The sequence below is a fragment of the Patella vulgata genome, chromosome 3, assembly GCF_932274485.2.
Source record: "Patella vulgata chromosome 3, xgPatVulg1.2, whole genome shotgun sequence".
NCBI lineage: Eukaryota > Metazoa > Mollusca > Gastropoda > Patellidae > Patella > Patella vulgata.
Genome location: NC_065881.2, coordinates 61,988,503 through 62,010,696, shown reverse-complemented (window position 1 = coordinate 62,010,696; position 22,194 = coordinate 61,988,503). Strand labels below are relative to the sequence as shown.

Genomic DNA, 22,194 nt, shown 5'->3' with positions numbered 1-22,194 from the left:
GAAATATAAATGAAGTTTGTGGACCACCCAGAGGTGACAATTTTAGTCCGATTCATTAGATGAAAATTTAACTATGTGTTTAGGATCAAAAGTTCATGGATGAGTTTCACTTTGGTACACATGAAACCTTGCATTCTAGACCTTTAGCCCCTGCTATAGAATGTTAGAAAGATAGGTTGCCAGGCAACGAAACATACGCCCACAGCAGCTAAATCGTCCGGGCAGTGGACAAGAGTTGTCGCATATTTTTACTTTTTCTGGTAATGAAACATTTATAATACATTGAGATCTGATTAAGAGTACTAACTCATTAAGTAAATATCAAAAAACCATTAGAATTTATTTGGTTTTTATAAAGTTCTGCCCCATGCTAACTTTTAGTATACGAAATTTTTAACATCATGGATTTAGATGTTCCAAGTCATAAAAATTCATTGAAAATCAATATACTTGTTCGTCTCAAGACCTTAAACTCTGTGCATCAATCTGAAGTCAATCAGATGATAACTTTAGCCTCTAGAGCATCACAAGATTTTTCAAAGTGATCAAGGGCCATAACTTTGGCAGTATTGGAAATCGTTGAAAATCAATATGATTCTTTGTCTCATTTTTGCCTGCTTTTCATCAGTTCCAAATGTCTTTTATGTGAACAGGCTGTAATGGACATCATCAATCTAAATAAAGCCTTTATGGGCATCTTTTTGTAACACATCCTAGAAATCATCTTAGGTAAACGGTACTAAATGAAGAGCTTAATGTTATAGAAGTCACATATTTATTAAGACTTTGATTTAATATAAATTACACAGCAATATTTAACATAACAAAATAATATCTTTAAAAAACAATAATATATATATAATATATCTATAATTGTATCACAGATTTCAGTCAATACTCCCCATGCAATTAATTATACATGAAGAGTAGTATTTGGGGAGGGACGGGAGTTTAATGATAAGAACCGTTTTTAACTGGTAATGTTCAGTGAACAATCAAGACGAATTTGTTGCACCATTTCACTGATGAGTGGCATGTGTCCTGTATACGTACAGTCTAATTAATATTATATTAGTATTTAGCTCCATTTCATTTTCCAGTGAATCCAGATAAACCTACAAATCAAAATCTGTGATAGAGAAAATTCTGTGAAATCATTTGAAACTCTTTGATTATCGACACATTTGATTGTGTGTCACAAGCCAATGTTCCTTAACCATGCATTATGCATAAGGCTAAATGTGCCCATTGTAGGTCTTCCTTTAGGCCTAAAATGTTTCTAAATTATTAATTAGACAATAATTAACTTATCAACCATAATAAACTCTCGATGCCATTGTTAGCCTGTGATATTTAGTAGATTTGAATACGTTTTGTGATGGTAGTAACCTAAAATGGAATCGCTAATATCTCGGTTCAGAGTGAAGCAATTTTACTGAAATTTTCAGCTTATTCTGTTTTCATTATCTATTTTTTAAATATTATAGCGAGAACTGTTAGTTGTTTATGTAATCTTACCTAATGCCCCTTTAAACATGATTTTAGATATTACTGGAATACAAGAAACAAAATCAACATCTGTTTCTAAAACACCTGATACACTTGACACTACTAATGCTCTTCTTGTTGTACTATTATGTATACAATAATTCACAAAGCAGATGGACATAAGGAACAATACACAAGTAAGTTTAACTAATCAAATCTTGGTGGGTTCACACTGCATTATAAATATCTGAGTCCCATCATGTTATATAGTTGGCCTCTTTTAACTGTTAGTTTTGTTGGTTGAACAGCTTCACTGTAATAATCCATAATTTCAAGAGATCCGAAACAGAATGCTACAATATGTGATAATAAGGCATCATCCATAAAATCTACATAATGCACTTCAATTCTCTTTAGGTTGGGTCCATAGACAGTCGATCTTCTAGGTAAATAAATCTCATCCTGAATGATACAAATATAATTATAAGAACAATAATAACAGTATTTCTGACTGTTAAACAGTAAAATGGTAGTCATTTAAATAACATAAAACATCAAGGACATCACAGGTCAATGTGTGACATAGTGTCGGCAACTTAGCATGTTATTTGTAAACGACAAATTGCAGATCACAAAGAGTTACCTGTAAGCTATAAATCTATGAGAATAAGCAATTATTTTCTTAATAATTTAGATTTATTATTTGACAAACAGTACAATAATTACAGTCCATAAGGAGTATATCCTTAAATTATCATGAATACATTTTCAATCATCTAAAATTTTGTCTAAGGGTAATTTCAAGCTTTATAGGAATTTACATCTATAATGTATTTACCTCTTCATCACTGGAAATATCATCAACATTTTCTCCATTTTGTTCCCTTTCATCCACTTTTTTGTTTCTTTTATTTGTTTTTGTAAGCTGACTTTTTCTCCATGCTTCAAGATCTATATATAATGTATAAAGACCAATATACATCAACAATGATAAATGAACACTTGAGACCATGGATTCCATGTCGGTCATATATGCCGGTCTTGTCTGTTTGTGTTAAAAATTGACTGAAATTTTGCAGAACCCACTGGTCAATTTATAATCTTTAAATCTAGTATATTTTTCTATAAACTCAAATTTTTCAAATAAGGCTACAATTCAGCACTGCAATGTAACTATAAAATTGAGCAGTCCGTACCTACATGTATAAGAGCACATGCACATTTAGAAGACATATTTCAGCTCATGTTTGGTGTTACAGAATAGTATAAATAGTCATCAATGGAGGATTATATTGACTGTTTTGTTGATAATTAATGATGAATGTTTGGTAATAGAACAATAAAAGTTAATTGATATGTGGGAATCTTAACAATGATGAGAAGAGGTCCATTATTCGTCATTCTCTATCTGAGCACCCTTGTATTGTCTAAGGCTATAAGAGATTTTCATATATATATATATATATATATATATATATATATATATATATATATATATAATTATGTCTCGAATTAAATATCACAAGCTGACATTTTTTTAATCTCCAATCCAAGGATTAGTAAATATCATAATTCTCAGCACCCTATGCAAAGAAAATTAATTTTATTCAAACGTTTAAAGTACATACCTGTGACTAAACAATACATGGGTTGAGATGTTATTCTTTTGTTGCCTGAGAATATTCCAATCTTTAATTTCTTACTATACTTAAACAATGCCTCTATACCAACATTTGTTATATCTGAAAACACAAAATCATTATAGGTATAAGAATTAAATTCATAATCACAACAAATGGGGTTTAAATATGCTAGTATGCATAATCCACAATCTCCAGTCCCTTTTTAAATGACCACTGCTTCAGGGCAATTTATGATGAGGATAACTCCAGCTGTAGAAGATTATCAACCAGACAACTGCTGTATTTAACAGTTCCTTCTAATGTAGGTTAGTTTTTTTCAAAAAAAAAACGTAACTATCATTTCTTTGTGGCAGAAGGAATGCATTACTCGCAAAACAAAACCGACAAGACAAGTCTGTGGATAAATTATATCAAGTTGTAGGTTCATAAATATTGGTCTTAAATACTGGTATTCCATTCTACCCACCAGTAAATAACTGAGTGTTGTATGTGAAATAGGTGCATAATATCTATGAGAGGTTCAGTGTATCTTTGAAATGCAGAATATAAACCCAAAATATTTTTTCAGATCTTAATCTTGAAATAATTTTTAAAATACAAAAAAATAAATGTTAGAGACATACCAGTGTTCCAACTTATATCAATTTCTTCCAGCAGACATAGATTCTTAGCTATTTCGATAACAGCTTGATCAGATATTCCTTTAATAGAAGACAGACTTAAGTTACAGATGTTTCGACATTTTTCAGCCATGCTAAAGAGAGGTTTTTCAGTAATGGAACAATGATGTAAATTCAGATTTTGCAAAGCTGAACAGGATGACATTAAAGCATTGATTCCTTCATCTGTTACCTCTTCGCACCATGCCAAGTCAATTTCTTTTACCTGAAATAGAAATTACATGTAAGAAGGGGTGCGCCAGAATACATATTCTTTGCTTCAAAATAATGGTCAAATAACTATTTCTAACAGCTAAAAAAATAACATTTATTCTGCAAAACAATAAATTAATGTGAGCAACACCTCTATTATACACCAGTGACATATTTCAATACACATTTCTGTAACATCATAAATAAAGTATAAAATAGATCATTAGCCGACAGTAGTTGGCACGCTTTCATTCTATCGTATTCTGACAACATGTAATTTTGTTGGAATATTACTGACATAAATTTAAAAACTCGTACGGGAATTAAATATAAAAAATAACGTACGAATTTGAATATTTTGTTGACACATGATTTTTAACTGTGGTCTGAAACTGCCTGCTTAAATAATGACAAGAGTTATGCTCCATTATTTTCGGTAAAAATGTCCAACAAGAAAAATTTTGAAATCCCATCACTGTCATTAGGTATAAGCAGATAGTAAGAAATGTCCCTAATCATCATGTACCATAATTAAATCAAGATCCTTGAGTCTTAACAGGTTTACAGAACCAAGTCAACCTGTTACCAAGACATGATTTCATACTCAATATGCACAACTCTGGGAGTTATAATAACCATCAAAAATCGTAATTTTAACACAAGTTAAACAATAAACAACCTTATGACCCTATACATTTATTAAACTTAAAGCTGCAACAAATCTTCACTTTGCCAAATTTGTTAGCTGAACTTAGTAGCCTATGTCATGACTGGTTAGGATTGACTGTGCTTCATGTTGATTTTAAGACATAATATATAACAAGTCATGTTAAACTTACTGTAGAAGCAGCTCTCCTAGAAATTAATGTTAGAGTTAAGTCTGTTATTGAACACTCTGACAAACTTAAACTTTGTATTTCATCTGTGATAATTCTATTTACAGCTATCTCATTTAACATAAATATACCTGTAGACAACGATATATACAAATTAATGCCCAGATGAAACATATACTGTATAAATCTCATAATCAACTAGGAAACAAATTATTTAAAAAAACAAAAAAGCATTTAATAAATGTACTATCTGGACTAGACAATCAAATGACATTATACAATTATAAGTTTTATGTCATATTTGCTAAGATTCAAACAGCCACTTAACAATATATTACCAAACTTACACTACAGTTATTTTATTTGGTAATGTTTTTCTCATAATCTGATGCGTGTTTCATTTTTCAGTAATTTTTTAACAGAAATCTTTCAACTGAGGGTATTAGGGGAGCTGGAAATCACTTAATGGGGGGAAAAATACTTTCCATATAATATACATGAATAACCTACCTTTCAAATCAATTTTCTTCAACTTATGAGATAATTTACAAAGTTTCGTGATGTCTTCGTCACTCATTGAATTACACTCAGGAAGTAAGAGTTCCTGTAAACATGTCTGTGAATCAACAAGCTGATCTACAAATTCCCCCGAGAAAAATGGCCAGTTAATTGACAAATGGATTAATTTCTTATTACAAGCAAAAAAGATTGGGAATGTTATTGTGTCTAATGACTCTTCTGATGCTATACATAAAATGTTAACAAATTGTAGTGAGGGTATATAAGTTCTTTTGTTTAGAGGTAGATTTATTTTATGATCTGTTTCGGGAACTGTTTTTTTTAAATTATTCGAAGAGTTCTGATTCATTACAATATGTTTATTTTGATCGTCATTCTCAATACTATCATTATCAAGATCTTCCATGGAGTGGACATTGCAAAGCATTTCGGCAGTAAATTGTTCATCAGAAGTTAATGGAATTTTTCTGTTACTAGATTTACTTGACACAGATAAGCTTTCACAGGGTTCCACTTTCTGATGTGAGATTAAATCACTACATGAAGAACACTGTTTGTCGATTTCTTCTGTTATTTCAATATCGATTTGATCTTCTGATACAAACGCATTATATTTGTTTTTTACTTTTTGTTTCACATAATTCAAACATTCACATAAATTTTCTTTATCCCATTCCTTTTTTTCATTCACTGAATCTGTAATAAAACAAGAGAAGTTGCATTTCAAACGACAAGGCCAATTCTACTGCTGCAATAAAGGTCTAGATTCCTGCTTTGATTGTTGATTGATATGTTACTTTTTAAAATGAAGAAAATGAAATATGAAATGGCTGCAACAACTGTAATATGATAAGAGAAAAAGAAAGCTAGGAGTTGGGTTTTGTTTTGCCAAATTTACAGACTAAATATTAACAAAAATAATGGGTATGCCGCCCCCCCCCCACTCTGGGGGGTCGGGAGGATGCACTAAAATCAATTGTTGCTTTCCTTAAGGTATGAGAAATACCTATTAACAAAAAGTGGGTATGGCACCGTCCCAGGGGTTGGTCATGCGCCAAAATCAATAGTTGCCATGCACCAGAAACAATAGGGATCATCCTTAGGATGTAAGGAATAAATATACAAAGTTCTGAGACGATCCATTAAGATTTGTTGCCTGTAGGCAACACAGACAAATACAAAAAATTGGGTGTGACTCTGACCTTGGGGGTAGGGCATGCACCAAAAACAACAGGGATCATCCTTAGGGTATAAGGAATAAGTATGCAAAGTTTCAAGACGATCTGTTAAAAATTGCAGCCTGTAGATAACACACAGGCACACATATAAAAAATTGTTAAATATAAATTTAGCATTTTCCAGTTTCTTACACACTGACTTTTAATGAGACTTTTATGCTAAGCTATATTTCTAGAATTACAATGTCTTGAGAACTAAAGAGAAAGATGAAGAAAACACCAACTAAATAAAATAGCATTTAATTAGGCTTTGGTAAAATTGTTATGAATGCACTGAAGATGATCTGCCTTGGCAAGTAGCCAGTGCAATGGACCAACAATACTCGACCAATGCAATGGACCAACAATATTCGACCAACTTCTTTTTATTCAAACTTTGCATGCTTTACTTTCAATTACATGGAGCCATGGTGGCTCAATAAGTAGGGTGTATCAGGTTCAATTCCTCTGAATTTTTCAGCCTGGTTTCCCCTTGCCAGTGACTAGTAGTTCAGATGGGACAAAAAGCTGAGGTCCTGTGTAAAAATTGATGTATACTTAATAAGAGTTTGTGGCAGATGGAATTTGACTAAGAGTAGGCAGAAATGTCCATTTTCATATGCTTATATTGTGCAGAAAAGTAAAAAGTTATAACACCAACCCATTTCATGGCAAAAAGATAACATTTATCCTTATTTTTCTTTGATTAGTATGGGCGCATTGTCTATTCGATTGTTGTATAAATTAAAATTACCTATGTGATATTTTGATTGAAGTGACCAAATCTGATCACGTGTGATATCACTGTCTTCAAAATCTGATCCTATCGTACAGGACATCATATACACATATACTGTTACCAGTGAATAACCACTTAAATATAACAAACACAGGGATGATATCTATAAAATATAATACATATATATATATTAACATTAGATGGTTTTCTTATATAGATTTTAATATCGCTCACAATCTCAACGGTGACATCTTAATTAACTTGTCCAACATATTTATTTATATAGTCTTCATAAATGGAATCTCAAATTTGCATGTTTGAAATTGAGAGCGGGGACAATTCCATGTCAAGTAGGTCAGGGGTGGGAAATCGACCCAAACGAAAAAATCTGGAAAAATATGTTATTGTACATGTAGAAACTAGAAACTGTGCAAAATTTGTGGTCTGTAGCATGAAAATTGATAGAGATACGGGCATTTGAGTTGATGAGTTACCGATAAGTTTTTGAAACAAAATATGTATCATACTTGAGATTCAGATATCTTATTTTTACCTTTCTAGTGAAGATATACAGCTCAAATTTGGTAGTGTTAAAGAACTTTTTCTCCAGATTACGAATCCTCAATCAGATTACAGGTGAGTGGTAGGGTTCGCATGCTACTTGGCCATAAAAACCGAGAAAAAAATTTGGTGTAATTGTATATTTTCTGGATTTTGTAGTCCTCCAGGAGCTACAAAGTAAGTGATATAGACCCAAATCTTGGCCTATCCAGAGATTGCCGGTAGTACTACATAAGAAACATATGAAAACGCATCAGTCTTCACTAGATTCCCAGAAAATTACCTGTAGCCTCAAATATGGTTTCAGACACCAATTTTCGAAAATTGCCTCGTATTTTCGATCCAATAGAACCCGGTAGATGAACACCTAAAAATCTGAAACTTGGTGTGATTATAGTTTGTACTAATGTCTCCAACATATGTTAAAGCCATTCTAGTCCCATGCCATCTCGATATCTTTTCGATTTTTTTCAAAATCTGTGTTTTGGGTCAATCTATGTCAATTATATTTTCGAGCTGATTGAACCCGGTAGATGAGCACCTAAAAATCTGAAACTTGGTGGAATTATAGTTTGTACTAATGTCTCTTAATATATGTTAAAACCATTCTTGTCCCATGCCATCACAATACTTTTATAGATTTTTTCCAAATCTGTGTTTTGGGTCATTCCATGTCAATCATCACCCAATGAGTTAAACCGCACCCCCTTCGGTTTTGCTGAAATTTGGTTTATATGTTTATTTTGGCTGAAAAAGTTAATATTCCAAATTTTAGCTTGATTCGACTAACAGTTCCTGAGATACGGCCAACCTAATTTTGGGGATTTCGGCCAAAATGGGCATGGCCGCCATTACATGTATTCAAATAACCATAACCCAGTAACCGATAGAAAGGTTAAAACAAGATATCTGAAACTGAAGTAAATTATTGATACATATTTTGTTTAGAAAACTTATCAGTAACCCATGAAACTCAAATGCCCATATCTCAATCAATTTTCAAGCAACAGACCACAAACTTTGCACAGTTTCTAGTTTTTACATGTACAATAACATATACCTTTTCCAGATTCTTATGAGGGGGTCGATTTCCCCAATTTCTGAAAATTGACCCACTTGACCCACCCAGCAACATCTACACAGCAAAAGAATAAAATATGTCACTTACATTTGAATATGCCATATTTATATTTTGAAGAGTTAGGCCAGCAAAAGCACAGATATATGCAACAGCTAAACTTGTGATCTTGTCACAGGATGAGATATTTATACTCTTCAGAGAAAAGTTCGTTGGTCTGTGATATGAGCCTGGTACAGCTGTCTTAAATCAATACATACATAATATATAGTGTAATTTGGGCTTAAAATCCTTGTTCGTCATCGAACCAGCAAGCCAGTCATCATTTTAAGCACATTATAAATGATGAAAAGCATTAAAGTTTACTTTAGGCAAATGGACATAACAAATTTTTCATAAAAAAACAATATATTTAACACATCTTGATATTATTCATTGGTTATTTTTCCTTTTATTATATAAATTATGGTCACAATACTTCAGAACTAAACCTCAGGTGCATGCAATGATTGCAATGATTTAAAACAAATAGAAAAATACACACCTCTAATCCAAGTAGATTTTTGTCTTGAATCTCTAAATCCAATAAAAATGCTTCATCTGTTAATTCATTACATTTAGAAAGATTGAGATCTTGTAAACAAGGTGTGTTTCTTAGAAGTGACTATAATGTAAATAGAACAATACATTATATACAGATATACATTAGCATAAATTTAACCAGAACTACAGTTAACCCACAAACAAATCTAATCTCTAACCTTTCATCTGCATATGGTCATGAAGTCATATTGCTATATTTACAGTACATAACCTACCTGTACTTTAAATTTATCTGTCAGAATTAACCTTTTATTTCCGTAAATTATAACTATTTGTGTCACAAATGCTGTGTGTTGTGGATCGGGATTGGAAAGTATTAAAAATGAGCTATGTATATAAACTACCGGGCAAAACGAAGTTGACACCCCCTGTGTACATGATCCAGAAAAAGGACAAAGACAGTTTTGATTTAAATGATGAATATTTAATTGAAAGGAATAAGTTTCTGATGTCTGGCCACAAGCCACGGCTAAAGATCAATGGAGTCTAGATAAATAATTACACACACACAAATCAAGGAGAAGTCCTTGAATAAGTCCTTATGCAGTCTGATCATCTGACAAGACACAACTTTAATACATGCCAAAATGTGTCTCTTCATGGATGTTATCAGCCGTCTTATTACGTCACCGGGAATCCTTTGCCATTCTTGCAATAGCCCTGTGTTGCTGTTGCAAGAATGACACAACCACAGGTTACAGAATTCCATCACTGTATTATTGAACAGTCAGGTTTCCACCGATAATAACAAACTTTGTTCTCTGCTGGTCACAAATCCCTCTCCATATCATAACGCCATCACCACCATAAGGATGAGTGCAGTTAGGCACCAGTCTCTCCCCTCTATGGCGATAAACACAAACCTGAACAGGTTGATTTGACTTTCAACTGTGAAGTGCACACATTGCCAAACATGCTGCTTCCATGGATGAACAGTTCTTACCCATTGTAATCTGCACTGATGGTGTTGAGAGCTCAAGATCATTACTCAAAATGGTCGGTAGACTCTTATACCAACAATACGGGGCCATCAGGCAGGAGACAGTGTGTCTGCTGATGGAGTGTCCCAATGCAGTGGCCACCTGTTTCGGAGAGGCATTATCTGGATAAGGTGGTTTTCAGCTGGAGTTGTGACCCTTTGCCATCCAGATCTTGGTTGGTCTTGAGTTCGGCCTGTTTGCTGAAACCGCCGGAAAAGATTGCTGATGGTGGTTGGATGTGGAACATTCTTGCAATTTGCCACTGACATGCCCCCATCTGTGCCATACCAAAAACCCTCTCTCCTTCATCGGTGTGTCCCCCTAATAATCATGTTCGTGCATCTCGAAAAAATACCCACAATCCTGATTTTACGATTTTTCATGACTGCACGAAATTTAGCATATCCTGTGTTCAGTCACTGCGATGTGTATACAGGGTATATTTTGTTAAATGTTTTTGGATAATGTATAAACTTACTGCAACATTAATGTATAGATAAAACTGGATTAACATGTGTCATCTTTCTTTTGCCCGGTAGTTTATGACAGTTATAATTAATCATGTGGGCAACTTTACTTGATGATAAACTCAATTTCAATGTCGTCAATGTCGCTGAATATATGTAAGAAATGTTAGTGGTACCGTAAATATTATATAATACATAAGCAGGACCCGTGAGAGGAGCATGGGTAGCTGGCACAATCAAGTAAGGTTTTAAAAAAAAAATCGTTTGTATAAATTAATAAAAAAATACACTTGATAGTAAAGTACAAGAAAATTGTGTACCAGTTTATGGGAATTTAAATCTGATAACTTTTGCCTCTAGAGCGTCACAAGATTTTTCAAAGTGATCAAGGGCCATAACTCTGGCAGTAATTATTGGAAATCACTGAAAATCAATAGGCTTCTTTGTCTCATGATCTTAAACACAGTTGATAAATTTAAAGTCAATCGGATATTAACTTTAGCCTCTAGAGCGTCCACAAGATTTTTCAGAGTGATCAAGGGCCATAACTCTGGCAGTAATTATCGGAAATCGAAGAAAATGAATAGGCTTTTTTGTCTCATGACCTTAACCACTGTGTATAAATTTAAAGTCAATCCGATATTAATTTAGCCTCTAGAGCGTCCACGAGATTTTTCAAAGTGATCAAGGGCCATAACTCTGGCAGTAATTATCGGAAATCGCTAAAAATCATAGGGCTTCTTCGTCTCATGAACTTAAACACTGTGTATAAATTTAAAGTCAATCGGATATTAACTTTAGCCTCTAGAGATTCCACAAGATTTTTCAAAGTGATCAAGGGCCATAACTCCGGCAGTAATTATCGAAAATCGGACGGACGGACGGGGGCGACAACAATATACGACCACATTTCAATATGTGTATAAAAACAAATTATGTACCTGAACCAAAGCACTGTTAACGGTTCTACACTCAGAAATGTTTATCATTGTCAGGCATGGCAATATATTTCCAAAAGCTCCAAACAAAGCTGGCAACATTAATTGTTCACATTCTGACAGATCTAGACTTGTAAGTTGTTTACTCCTGAAAACACAATAAAACCAATTTGCATCAATTAAACATACATTATGCAAGAGCTAAATCTGCCTATTAGAGGTCTTCCTTTAGGCCTGAAATATTATCTATATTATTAATTAGACATTAATTAACTTATCCAGACAATAATCAACTCTCAATGTCAATGCTAGCCTGTGATATTTATTGGATATTATGATCCGATTTGCTGCTTAACTGTCATTCATGATTTAATCATGAAATGGATAATCGGGACTATGTTTTTTATTGTACCCACTTTAGTAATGATGATCGAGGCTAGGCTGAAATTTCAATCGCTTAATTCTCGGTTCATAGTGGATCAATCTAACTGAAATTTTCAGCAAATTGTCTTTACATTATATAGTTTTTAACTATTATAGTAGAAAGACAGTTATTTAAATTTTACTCACTTAAATCCTTTTATTTATTGAAATAAAGTAAAGTAAAGCATGAAATTTGTTAAAAATTATAACTTTGGATTAAAAGGTCATGTTGTATTTGGTCACAGAAACAGCTTTATATGCATAAAAGTGGAATTAGTAGGTAACTCACTTCTGTAATGCCTTTAAAATATTACATCCTGTTACATTTATGCATTTCTTTAAATTTAAGATCTTCATGCTTTCTTGAACTAAGGCCAAAAGAATAGAATCTGTAAGTTTCTCTGGATAATATTCGACTATCCTTTGTAGAACATTGTGACCAATTACTCCATAGTCATCACTGGCAAAGATTGAAATTAATCGATGTCGAAATTCATCTTGATGGTCATCAAAAAGCTTTAACAATGACTGTGTACATGCAAATATTGCTGCTGAGTGAAGAGATGGAACTTCTGACATATTTCCTCCTGTAAAACAAAAGTGCCTATAGGATTTGCCATCGAGAAATGTTGCCATTAACTAAAAGTAAAAGCTAGAGTTACTATAATGATCAAATTGGATAGGGAGCATCCTGTATTGTACATAATTTATTAAAGATGCATACTGTTTCATGTAAAAGCAAAATCTGCCTGTTGCGGGTCTTTATTTTGGCTTCAATTGTTATATAAACTATTATTTAACATCCTACTTTTCTGCTCCGACAGGGATAATGAATAAGAGCATTTTGAATTCCGACTGTTAAGGGTTCTTTTATGTGCATGCCATTGCAATGTATACACAGGATATTGGTTTTTATTACCTTCCAATCAACTAGACTATGTTCTTGTTAAGTCCTTATTCTAGCACCACTGACAAGAGGAAACAACACTGGAAAATCCAACGAATATTCTTGGCCAAGCACAGGTAGCGAACCCGAGACATCCAAGTTAGGAAGCCAGTGTCTTACTCAATGAGCAACTGTGGCTTCCTTTTGAAAATGTAGAGAGATATTGTTGTTGCAAACTATTAGGAGCAATATAACTGCACATTTCTTATCTTCTATTAAGTGATGGATAATGGCCTCAGACTGTCCATTATGTAAATAGAAAGAACAACTGAGGGGCGTTAGCCCCGAAGTTTTTCTTTGTATTTACATAATGGACAGTCTGAGGCTATTATCAAACTTAAAACATAGCACCATAGAGATACAAATAATGGATAGTTTTTTAAAACAACAAGCCATAAAATAATGGATATATTCTTAAAACAACATGCACATGCTCATGAATGCATGTGACAAAACACTCCAGTCATACAATGCAAGCATACACAGACAGTCCAAAATATTCTACATGGAGACATGTTTACAACACAGTCGGAAACAAATATTAATAATGAGAATATATGTGATAAGCATTTGGATACTGATTACATTGGTAATGTACTCGATATGGAAGAGAATAGCCGTAGATGTTCTTGATATGTGGGATAATAGCCGTCAAAGTTGTGATGGAAAGGCTGCTCACGAGAATGATTTAGATATTGATAATTTTCTTAATACTGTGGTCAATATGGAGGGTACTAGCCGTCCCAATTTTGATTTAAAATTTAATATATACTCTGATATAAGTGACAGGACACAGGATCAAAGGCACAAACCAATTCACGAAATTCAAACTCAACTGTCATTATGGTGTAACGGTGATATATTTGAACTTTTTTTTATAATCGGATAAAAATTGTAACCTGCATAGTTCCACAGGCTCAAAACACGTTTTTTTGTTCAATCCGGGGCCATAATCCAGGAAATTACGGTCCGATATGCGCCAATATTGCAAGGAATCAAGATCTTTGGGTTATAAATACACATGTTCAGTTTCATCAAAATGGGCTAATAATTGTGACCTCTATTGTATACAATCGGGGGCCATAAACCATGAAGTTACGGTCCCATACAAGCCAATATCGAAAGGAAATGAGATGTTTGGGATATAAACCTATATTTCAAGTTATGACCTGTAGAGTGTCCACAAAAAAGGTGTGAAAATGTGGGTGTATGCCGTATAGAAACGTATCACCGATCTAGTGCCGAACGTACTATTAAACGGATAAGTGACATATAACGGACGGATTTAAGTGGAATTCTTTATGTAGACAAACACGTGAAATAATTCGCCCATGTGACATTTCGGTAACTATAAGGTTTTAAAGTAATTTCATTTTTTGTAATTTTATTTGTTTAGAGAATAAATTATCATAAATAATACATGTTCATTTTTCAGATACGTGTCTATTATTGGTATTTTCTTAAACAATCGTCTATTATTTATAAAACTGTCCATTATTTATTGAAAATAATGGACAGTTTTATAAATAATAGACGATTGTTTAAGAAGAGCGTACATTCTCCTATATAATGGCTAAAAACATCAAAGGATGATGTCATATCTATGTTTTAAATGAAGGGTAGGGTCTACCAGTACAGTTTTACAAATTCTCTCATGTCATATGAACGTAAATAAAGTGATTTATAATAATTTATGTTCAATTTTTAACAATTTTATTGTAATTTCAAATCAGTTATGTTCGATGATTTATGTGAACAGTCCAAACTGAACGGTAGTCGTTATGCCTGCTTTGGCCATTCTATACATTTTTTTAAAGGGACTATCCCGATTTGAAAAAAGCCTAAAACACAAAGGTTTGTGTACATATTCAAGCACCAAAATATAGAGGAATGGTGTATTTAACTGTCTCCAAATTTCGCCTCAAAATATTGAGTTGTTGGGACGTGAATGCCAAAACCGCTTATCCGGACACGTAACCCTTTTTTTTAAGATTTCAGGACAACATTTTCATTGGGTGACCTGATAATCGATTTCCGTTCCTTTTAGAGGTCTATACAGCGCAGCCATGTGCTGTAGGACTTGATAAAGAAATGTAAATTTCACCTACACCTTATTTTTATAAAATAAAAGTCTGGTTTTATCCAGACACATTATAATTGAGCTTGTAACACCGGTCAACATTTCCAGACGAAGAATGGCGGGTTTAAGTTGTTTGAAAACATATCACAAATATTGAGTTAGTTGCACGGACTTAAGGTAGAGTATATTTTAAGGGTTTTTAACACAAAATTAATCAGTTTTATTCACCAAAATATAATCGGGATTTGCCCTTTAATGATATTTTGTCGTTTGTGAATCATCAATTACTAATAATTTCCTCATACGGTCTTGTAGGATATGTTTTTCTTTGTTAATTACAAATGACACCCAAAACTATAGAGTAGCTTACACAACTCGTGCCCTGATTTTAAAATGTTGGTTAATTGGATCCCATATTTCACTGCACGATATACAGCATCAATATCGATTGAAACGGACCAATACTAATTCACATTTTTTATTTTGAATATTATGGAAAATATCATTTATTGAGGTATTAGATCTAACTATACTATTACTATTATTAGGCCTATATAGCTCCTTTAACTTATCCTCACCCCCCCCCCCCCCACACACACACCTCAATCGGATACTTTTTTTCCCCATAAAAATAAACCTTATTACCCTAATCCTTACTAATCACATCAGGTGTGTATTTATATATAAAGTCATAAAGTTTCCGAGATCTTACTATACTATTACTATTACTATGCCTATATAGTATATAGCTCCTTTTTAACTTGTATTATAGTTATATCCGCCCCCCCCCCCCCCACACATCCATCGGATACTTTTTTCCCCATCAAAATAAACCTAATTACCCTAATCCTTACTAATCACATAAGGTGTGTATTTATATATAAAGTCATAAAGTTTCCGAGTCTCTCACCTTTCCAACGTCAAAAACAGAAACCAAATATTTTTACTCAATGTTGACATTGACTTCGATTTCCGGAAACCAACTGGTGTATGGGAGATAACCCACTTTCAATGCAATTAATTCAGACCACCAATTATTTTTGTCAGTGACTTAGATGTACTTCAACTTGTGTAACTATAAAATGTCAAAGGTAGCCTGAAATAATTGAGTATCTTTATTGCATTTTTTTTGTCAACAACATATTATCAAGTTGTCATTTAACAAATAACTGGTCAATTTCATCTTCTCAGAAAATATAGTCTATCCCTAATGCTGAAATCAATTAGAATGTCACCACAGGCACGTGAAGGGATTAATATAAAACTTCTTACCACTGCTTGACTATATATTACAGTATTTGAAAGGTTTCTCACCTGCCATGTTGTTTTCACGCGTTCAAGACAATTCTTCTGCTATCATCTCACAATACTAACTAGTTCTAACATTTCCTGTCATTTTTATTGCCAACAAGACTTTATTTGATCATTATACACCTTCCAATGTAATTAAATTGGTCATTTTAAGGCATTATTAATTACAAATCAAACTTGAAGCGTGATCACTATTCGTGTTGTACGTCTAACTCTTCATAAAGTTTATCAACATGTACATCAAGCGCTCAACCTTCGACGTCACGCATGCAGACAATCCTAATCATCGGGTTGTCGAGTAGGGAAATCCGTACATTTTTGTCCTGTATACACTAAATGAGTGTTTTCCAGGGAATCCAGTATTTTTCTAGTAAGATTGGATATTTCTACTTTCCATATATACCAAAATTGCCATACTTTATAGGCCTACACAAAAATTGCATAACCTATATTAATATTTTGGATAAGTTAATGCTCAGTCGTTGACAATGAACTGGACAAGACAAGGAAGAAAATTGTGAATATTCAATGTGGAATTAGTTTTATAACAGCTTGTCTTTATAGAATTCAAACATGAAAGAAGAGGGAATCTCAAAATCAGAATTAAAACAACATTTCGTCCAAACTATTCATCAAAATATATACCTTCAAACTTATAGGTGTTTCCTTGGGATTAAGCTCAAGTATCAAGAACAGAACTATATAAATTCCATGTTTATACTTCCCCGGGATTACATTTAGATTTTTTAAAACTGAGATTGAGATAACAAAATGGGTGGCAATATTTGATTCTGATAATACATCCCAGGATATACAAATAATCAATGAAAAATCAACAATTTCATTTTAATTCACTTTGGGGGTCAAATTTTATTATGAAGTATGATAATTTACATAATAAACAATAAAATAAACAATGATCACATCCCAACAAGGGAACAAATTCACTCTTTATAGACTTGATATATCCTAAAATGTTTTTGAGTCATGTGTAAGTTATAATGATTTTACACACTGTACATATTTAATATTCGTAATTAAACCATCCCCCTTTTAAATCAAAATACAATAACGATGTGAACATTTATAATATATCCTCAAAAAGAATGTGTCTTTGTTTTGTCTAAATGTCTTTTATTACATTTTCTAATTCTTCCTTTGAAAACATGTGAAAATTTCTTTCTGGTGTAACAGTAGCCAATTCAACATTTGTGGAGTTTAGTTTTTCTTCCATCACCTGTTTTAGAATAGTAAGAGCAGATTTACAAGCTTCTTTCAGGGTAATAGACTTATGAAACACTTCCTGTAAGGCCTGTTGTGCTCCCTCTGATCCTGAACCAATGGCTTTTGCATCATATTGAATGAACGTACCAGAAGGATCCATATGATACAATTGTGGACCTTTTTCGTCAATACCAGCAAATAACAATGCCACTCCAAATGGTCGACTCATAGCTCCGGGTTCAGCATCATCATCTCCAAAAGCTAGGGCGAGATTACTAACTGCTTGGGTGACACTTTCAATGCTCATTCTTTCATTGTAAGTAAACCAGTGATTTTGGGCCTCAACTCGAGCTCTATCAATTAAGGTTCGAGAATCTGCAATCAAACCACTCATAGCACAGCCTATGTGTGTATCTACTTCCATTATTTTCTCTATACTGGATGGTTCTATGAGTGGAGAGGTTACTCTCTTCTCTACTGCCAACACTGTTCCCTCAGAAGATTGGATTCCTATAGCTGTTGAACCAAGTTTTATGGCTTCGATGGCATATTCTACTTGAAACAATCTTCCTTCCGGTGAAAAAGTATTGACACCACGATCGTACTCAGATCTTGTTAAAAACATGCTGATATTTATACAAAGCTTGTTAACAAAATTTAATTGAAATAATGTTTTTGTTCACTGACACAGCGATTTACAGAAAGTGTGGTCTCCGGTGACTGAGAAACGCTGTAGTTTTGATTGGTTATAAAACCGGATACACTCTTTCTGGACTTGCTTTGCACATTACGACTACGCCGCGATGTCAGATGGTTTTCCTCTCGGAACAGTACCAATATTTACCCAATATTTACTTATGATGAACTGTTACTCAATCAAAATATGCTTCTTTTTTTTTACCGTACTATGATTGAGTTCTAGAAATACATGTACATACAAAATTATGTGTTTCGATAGATCTGGTAATAGTTCATGAAGGTAAAGAAATGTCGCTGAACTTGTTTCAGAAAATCACTGTTTTTGTGACGCAGCACTGTTCAACAGTCTGTTGGCGAGTTCAGTCCAACGGAGTAGTCATGTACCACTCACTCAACCAAAATTGACTTATCATATTATTTTCTTAAACTATAGATGTAAATTTGAAATCTTAAAATAACACCCTGACTGACTGATTAGTTTAGCCCCCATGAATGTAGAATCTTAGCTGGTACGTGAACAGCCTGAAATAAATACCGGTACTAACAAGGGCTGAAAGTGAATTATGTTATTTTTGGGCCATACGCATGTATGCCTTTTAGTTTATGAAACGTGTTTAATATTAACCTGCATAATTGGTGACTATTGTTTGGAACACTACTTCATTGTAGATGAAAGGTCGTCACAAATAAATCAAAGAAAAATGATGTGGACAAGAGCGTTATTTGACAACATGACTCATGGAATTGTAGGCTTTTTTTCTTGGGCCATTGTGATCAATTTTAATCTTAAGGTTAACCAAATAGTGTCACTTCTTCTGTGTTTTTTTCTGGCCTTGGGAGTTGATCTGGATCACTTTATTGAAGCTAAATCAACTGATATAAAGGTGATCTTCTGTTTTTTAATATCCAAAAAATTCTTTGTGCCAAAATATAAGCTTACAATCTGACCAGCTCATGAAAAACAAATCTTAATTTAAAAACTTGTTACTCATTAAATATATTTACTTGTATATACAACAATACAAAAATATGTGTTGCTCTTCATTTGAACACTAATCAGAATATACCTGTAAGAACAGAAACTAATTCTCCTGAAAGCCAAAAAAATGTGATGTAGCCTATTCATTAACCTAATATTTGGTTACTGTTACTTTTGCAGGATGCTATAAATTTACCAAGAAGACCACCTTTTCATAAATCAACTATAATTCCTCTGGTTTCTGGTACCGCTACCCTTTTTGGATGTTTGTTTGATTCCAACATTTTAAAAATATTTTCTCTGTTGTTTACAACCGCATGGTTGTCACACCATATCAGAGATGCAACACGAAGAGGTCTGTGGTTTCCTCCTATAGGTAGCACACCGCTCATTCCATATAAATTATATTTGTGTCTAATTATGCTCATACCTCTGGGAATAAGAACTATTTATTCTTTAACCATAGACTGTAAAAATCATTTCAATAATAATGGTATTGTGTGACATACTTTTAGAAGCAACTAGAAAATTAGGAATCATTGCCCCACAGTGATATTTATTATTATATGTTATGCAAGAGCTAAATCTGCCTATTGCAGGTCTTTTTTAGGCCAGAAATATTATCTAAATTATTAATTAGACATTAATCAACTTATCCAGACCATAATCAACTCTTGATGCCATCGCTAGCCCGCAATATTTAGCAGAATGGAATACATTTTGTGAAGGATGATTAAATGTTAAAATGGATAATCAAGACTTTGTTTTTTTATCGTACCGACTTTAGTAATGATATCTCGGTTCAGAGTGGAGCAATTTGAAATTTTCAGCATTTTATTCTATTTAGGCTATCTGTTTTCTAACTATTATAGCGAAAACTTTCAACTCTTTATCTAATCTGACATAATGCCTTAAAAAAATGTTAAATTTTCTTCTTATTTATTGAGTTGTATTATTTAAAATATATTATTTGTGATATCTTTTTCATGTTAAGTTTGTAAAATTTTGTTTATTTTAAAAATTGAATAAATAAACAAAACCTGATGTAAAGTAAAAAAAAATACTCTGGTTTATAAAGTCTTTATCTTCTACAATTCTGACAAATTTTATAAAAGAGGATCAATTATTATAGTTCAGAACAAGCTATGTAGTTCAAGATGAAGAAAACAAGCTACCCATATCCCCAAATTTGTGCAAAACTGGGGGAAAATCTGTCGAAAGCAAGAAAAACAAACCAGAAATTGAAAGTAGAAAAATTTTAAAAAAATAATTAATGCAATAGTGTAGGTGAAATACTATATCAAAATCAGCAATGCCTGAAAGCTCTACATGGAGAAAAGCAAAGAAAAATAAGCAACATATAAATTTTAAATGGGGAATCAGAAGGCAACTGGTCAGTGAGCTTTTAATCATAGTTGAGGCCTATAAAATGAGCCAGGACAACCCTTGATGCTTTTGTTAGTCAATTTGTTGACAAAGTTAGGTCAGTACATATACTTTGAATTTTCAATTAGTAGGCTGCACATGTGCATGAAGAAGTTAGGATCATAAAAAAAAGTAACTGTTAGTAAATGGTATTTCAATTTAATTTTCTGACAGAATGAAAACCTGAAATAGACCAACAGCTTTTCTGTTTTCCCTTGAAAAAAAATGGGCAAACGTCATGTATTTTGACCTTATTACGATCGAGCCACCGGATAAAGAACTATTTAATCGCCCCTCTGTAGGCGTATTATGTCCAAATAATCACCACCACCACCACCACGGGGGGTACATTTTTTTTACTGATTAGCCATCTTCTTTAGCCCAGTCGGAGGAGGACGTTAAACCATGGATCGTAAATAACAGTTCTATGGTTAAACCCCATTTCATTTTATTGATAAGCCCTATCGATTGAGCTTATGTACGTATTTGACACTGTCATGTTATATCTTCGTTTTCCCGCCAAAAACCGAAAGCCACGTGCTAAAATAAGACGCGGGGTAGGGGATCTTATATTTTGCTACCCCCCCGCCCTCAGCTGAAGCCTGACAAAAATGCTGAAACTACGAAGATTCTATACAGTGTACAGTAGGCATTTCTGCAGTGGTCAAATGAATGATGTGAGTGGTATTTAAAGGAGCTAAATCGCTATACATTTGGGACCTAGAAATTGACAAAAGTGGGTCGCAACGCATATAATACTGTATTATGAATGTATATAAACTGATTTACATTCAATGGTTTCCGTTTTTACTCCAATTTCAAATCAGTTATGTTCGGCGAAATAAGCCAGCAGTCTCAAGCGAGTGCAAATTTCTAGCGTCTGGTTATTCCAGTCTACATACGCCGTTTGGTTTGGTGCAATGTGTCTAGCCTCGTCCCTCGAGTCTCTTGATACAACTGGGGCTGAAGCGCATTATGATACACGATTCGTGTACCAATGGTAAAATGTTTATCTTGTCTTAAATATTGGATATCAGAAGCCCATATTTTTCCGGTAAGATCACATTAACATGAATGTTGATTTAATTTGACAAATAAATCGTGTTTTCAATGTTGAAGATTTTGGACGATATTATAGTTAGAGACTTAGCTGCTCTGAAACAAAA

General features: G+C 33.3%; 3 protein-coding genes across 3 annotated transcripts; 1 reads left to right on the top strand and 2 right to left on the bottom strand.

Moving 5' to 3' along the window:
- Window positions 1-765: 765 nt before the first annotated feature.
- On the bottom strand, window positions 766-16,365 carry LOC126815076 (uncharacterized). The gene is made up of 12 exons (XM_050540610.2): window positions 16,301-16,365; window positions 12,654-12,951; window positions 11,945-12,089; window positions 9,498-9,617; window positions 9,044-9,196; window positions 7,330-7,477; window positions 5,350-6,054; window positions 4,843-4,970; window positions 3,755-4,016; window positions 3,117-3,230; window positions 2,327-2,439; window positions 766-1,950 (listed from the first exon to the last, which is right to left on the bottom strand). The coding sequence occupies exons 2-12, from the start codon at window positions 12,941-12,943 to the stop codon at window positions 1,726-1,728; spliced, it is 2,403 nt and encodes an 800-aa protein (XP_050396567.2). The 5' UTR covers window positions 12,944-12,951; window positions 16,301-16,365; the 3' UTR covers window positions 766-1,725.
- A 1,168-nt stretch (window positions 16,366-17,533) lies between these two features.
- LOC126815566 (proteasome subunit alpha type-5) lies at window positions 17,534-18,677 on the bottom strand. The gene has a single exon (XM_050541282.2). It carries the CDS (start codon window positions 18,548-18,550, stop codon window positions 17,825-17,827), a length of 726 nt encoding a protein of 241 aa, XP_050397239.1. The 5' UTR covers window positions 18,551-18,677; the 3' UTR covers window positions 17,534-17,824.
- Window positions 18,678-18,725: 48 nt separating this feature from the next.
- Window positions 18,726-20,569, top strand: LOC126815567 (transmembrane protein 267). The gene is made up of 2 exons (XM_050541283.2): window positions 18,726-19,508; window positions 19,784-20,569. Exons 1-2 carry the CDS (start codon window positions 19,188-19,190, stop codon window positions 20,105-20,107), a joined length of 645 nt encoding a protein of 214 aa, XP_050397240.1. The 5' UTR covers window positions 18,726-19,187; the 3' UTR covers window positions 20,108-20,569.
- The last annotated feature ends 1,625 nt before the right edge of the window (window positions 20,570-22,194 follow it).

What these genes read in the sequence shown, in the direction of transcription:
- LOC126815076 (XM_050540610.2), bottom strand. Translation starts at nt 12,943, where the DNA reads ATGTCAGAAGTTCCATCTCTTCACTCAGCAGCAATATTTGCATGTACA. An exon ending in AAAATCTACTTGGATTAGAG is followed by an intron (nt 9,197 to 9,497) that starts GTGTGTATTTTT and finishes TATTGATTTAAG; the next exon opens with ACAGCTGTACCAGGCTCATA. An exon ending in TGATATAAGTTGGAACACTG is followed by an intron (nt 3,231 to 3,754) that starts GTATGTCTCTAA and finishes TTGTGTTTTCAG; the next exon opens with ATATAACAAATGTTGGTATA.
- LOC126815566 (XM_050541282.2), bottom strand. Translation starts at nt 18,550, where the DNA reads ATGTTTTTAACAAGATCTGAGTACGATCGTGGTGTCAATACTTTTTCA.
- LOC126815567 (XM_050541283.2), top strand. Translation starts at nt 19,188, where the DNA reads ATGTTATTTTTGGGCCATACGCATGTATGCCTTTTAGTTTATGAAACG. An exon ending in CTAAATCAACTGATATAAAG is followed by an intron (nt 19,509 to 19,783) that starts GTGATCTTCTGT and finishes TTACTTTTGCAG; the next exon opens with GATGCTATAAATTTACCAAG.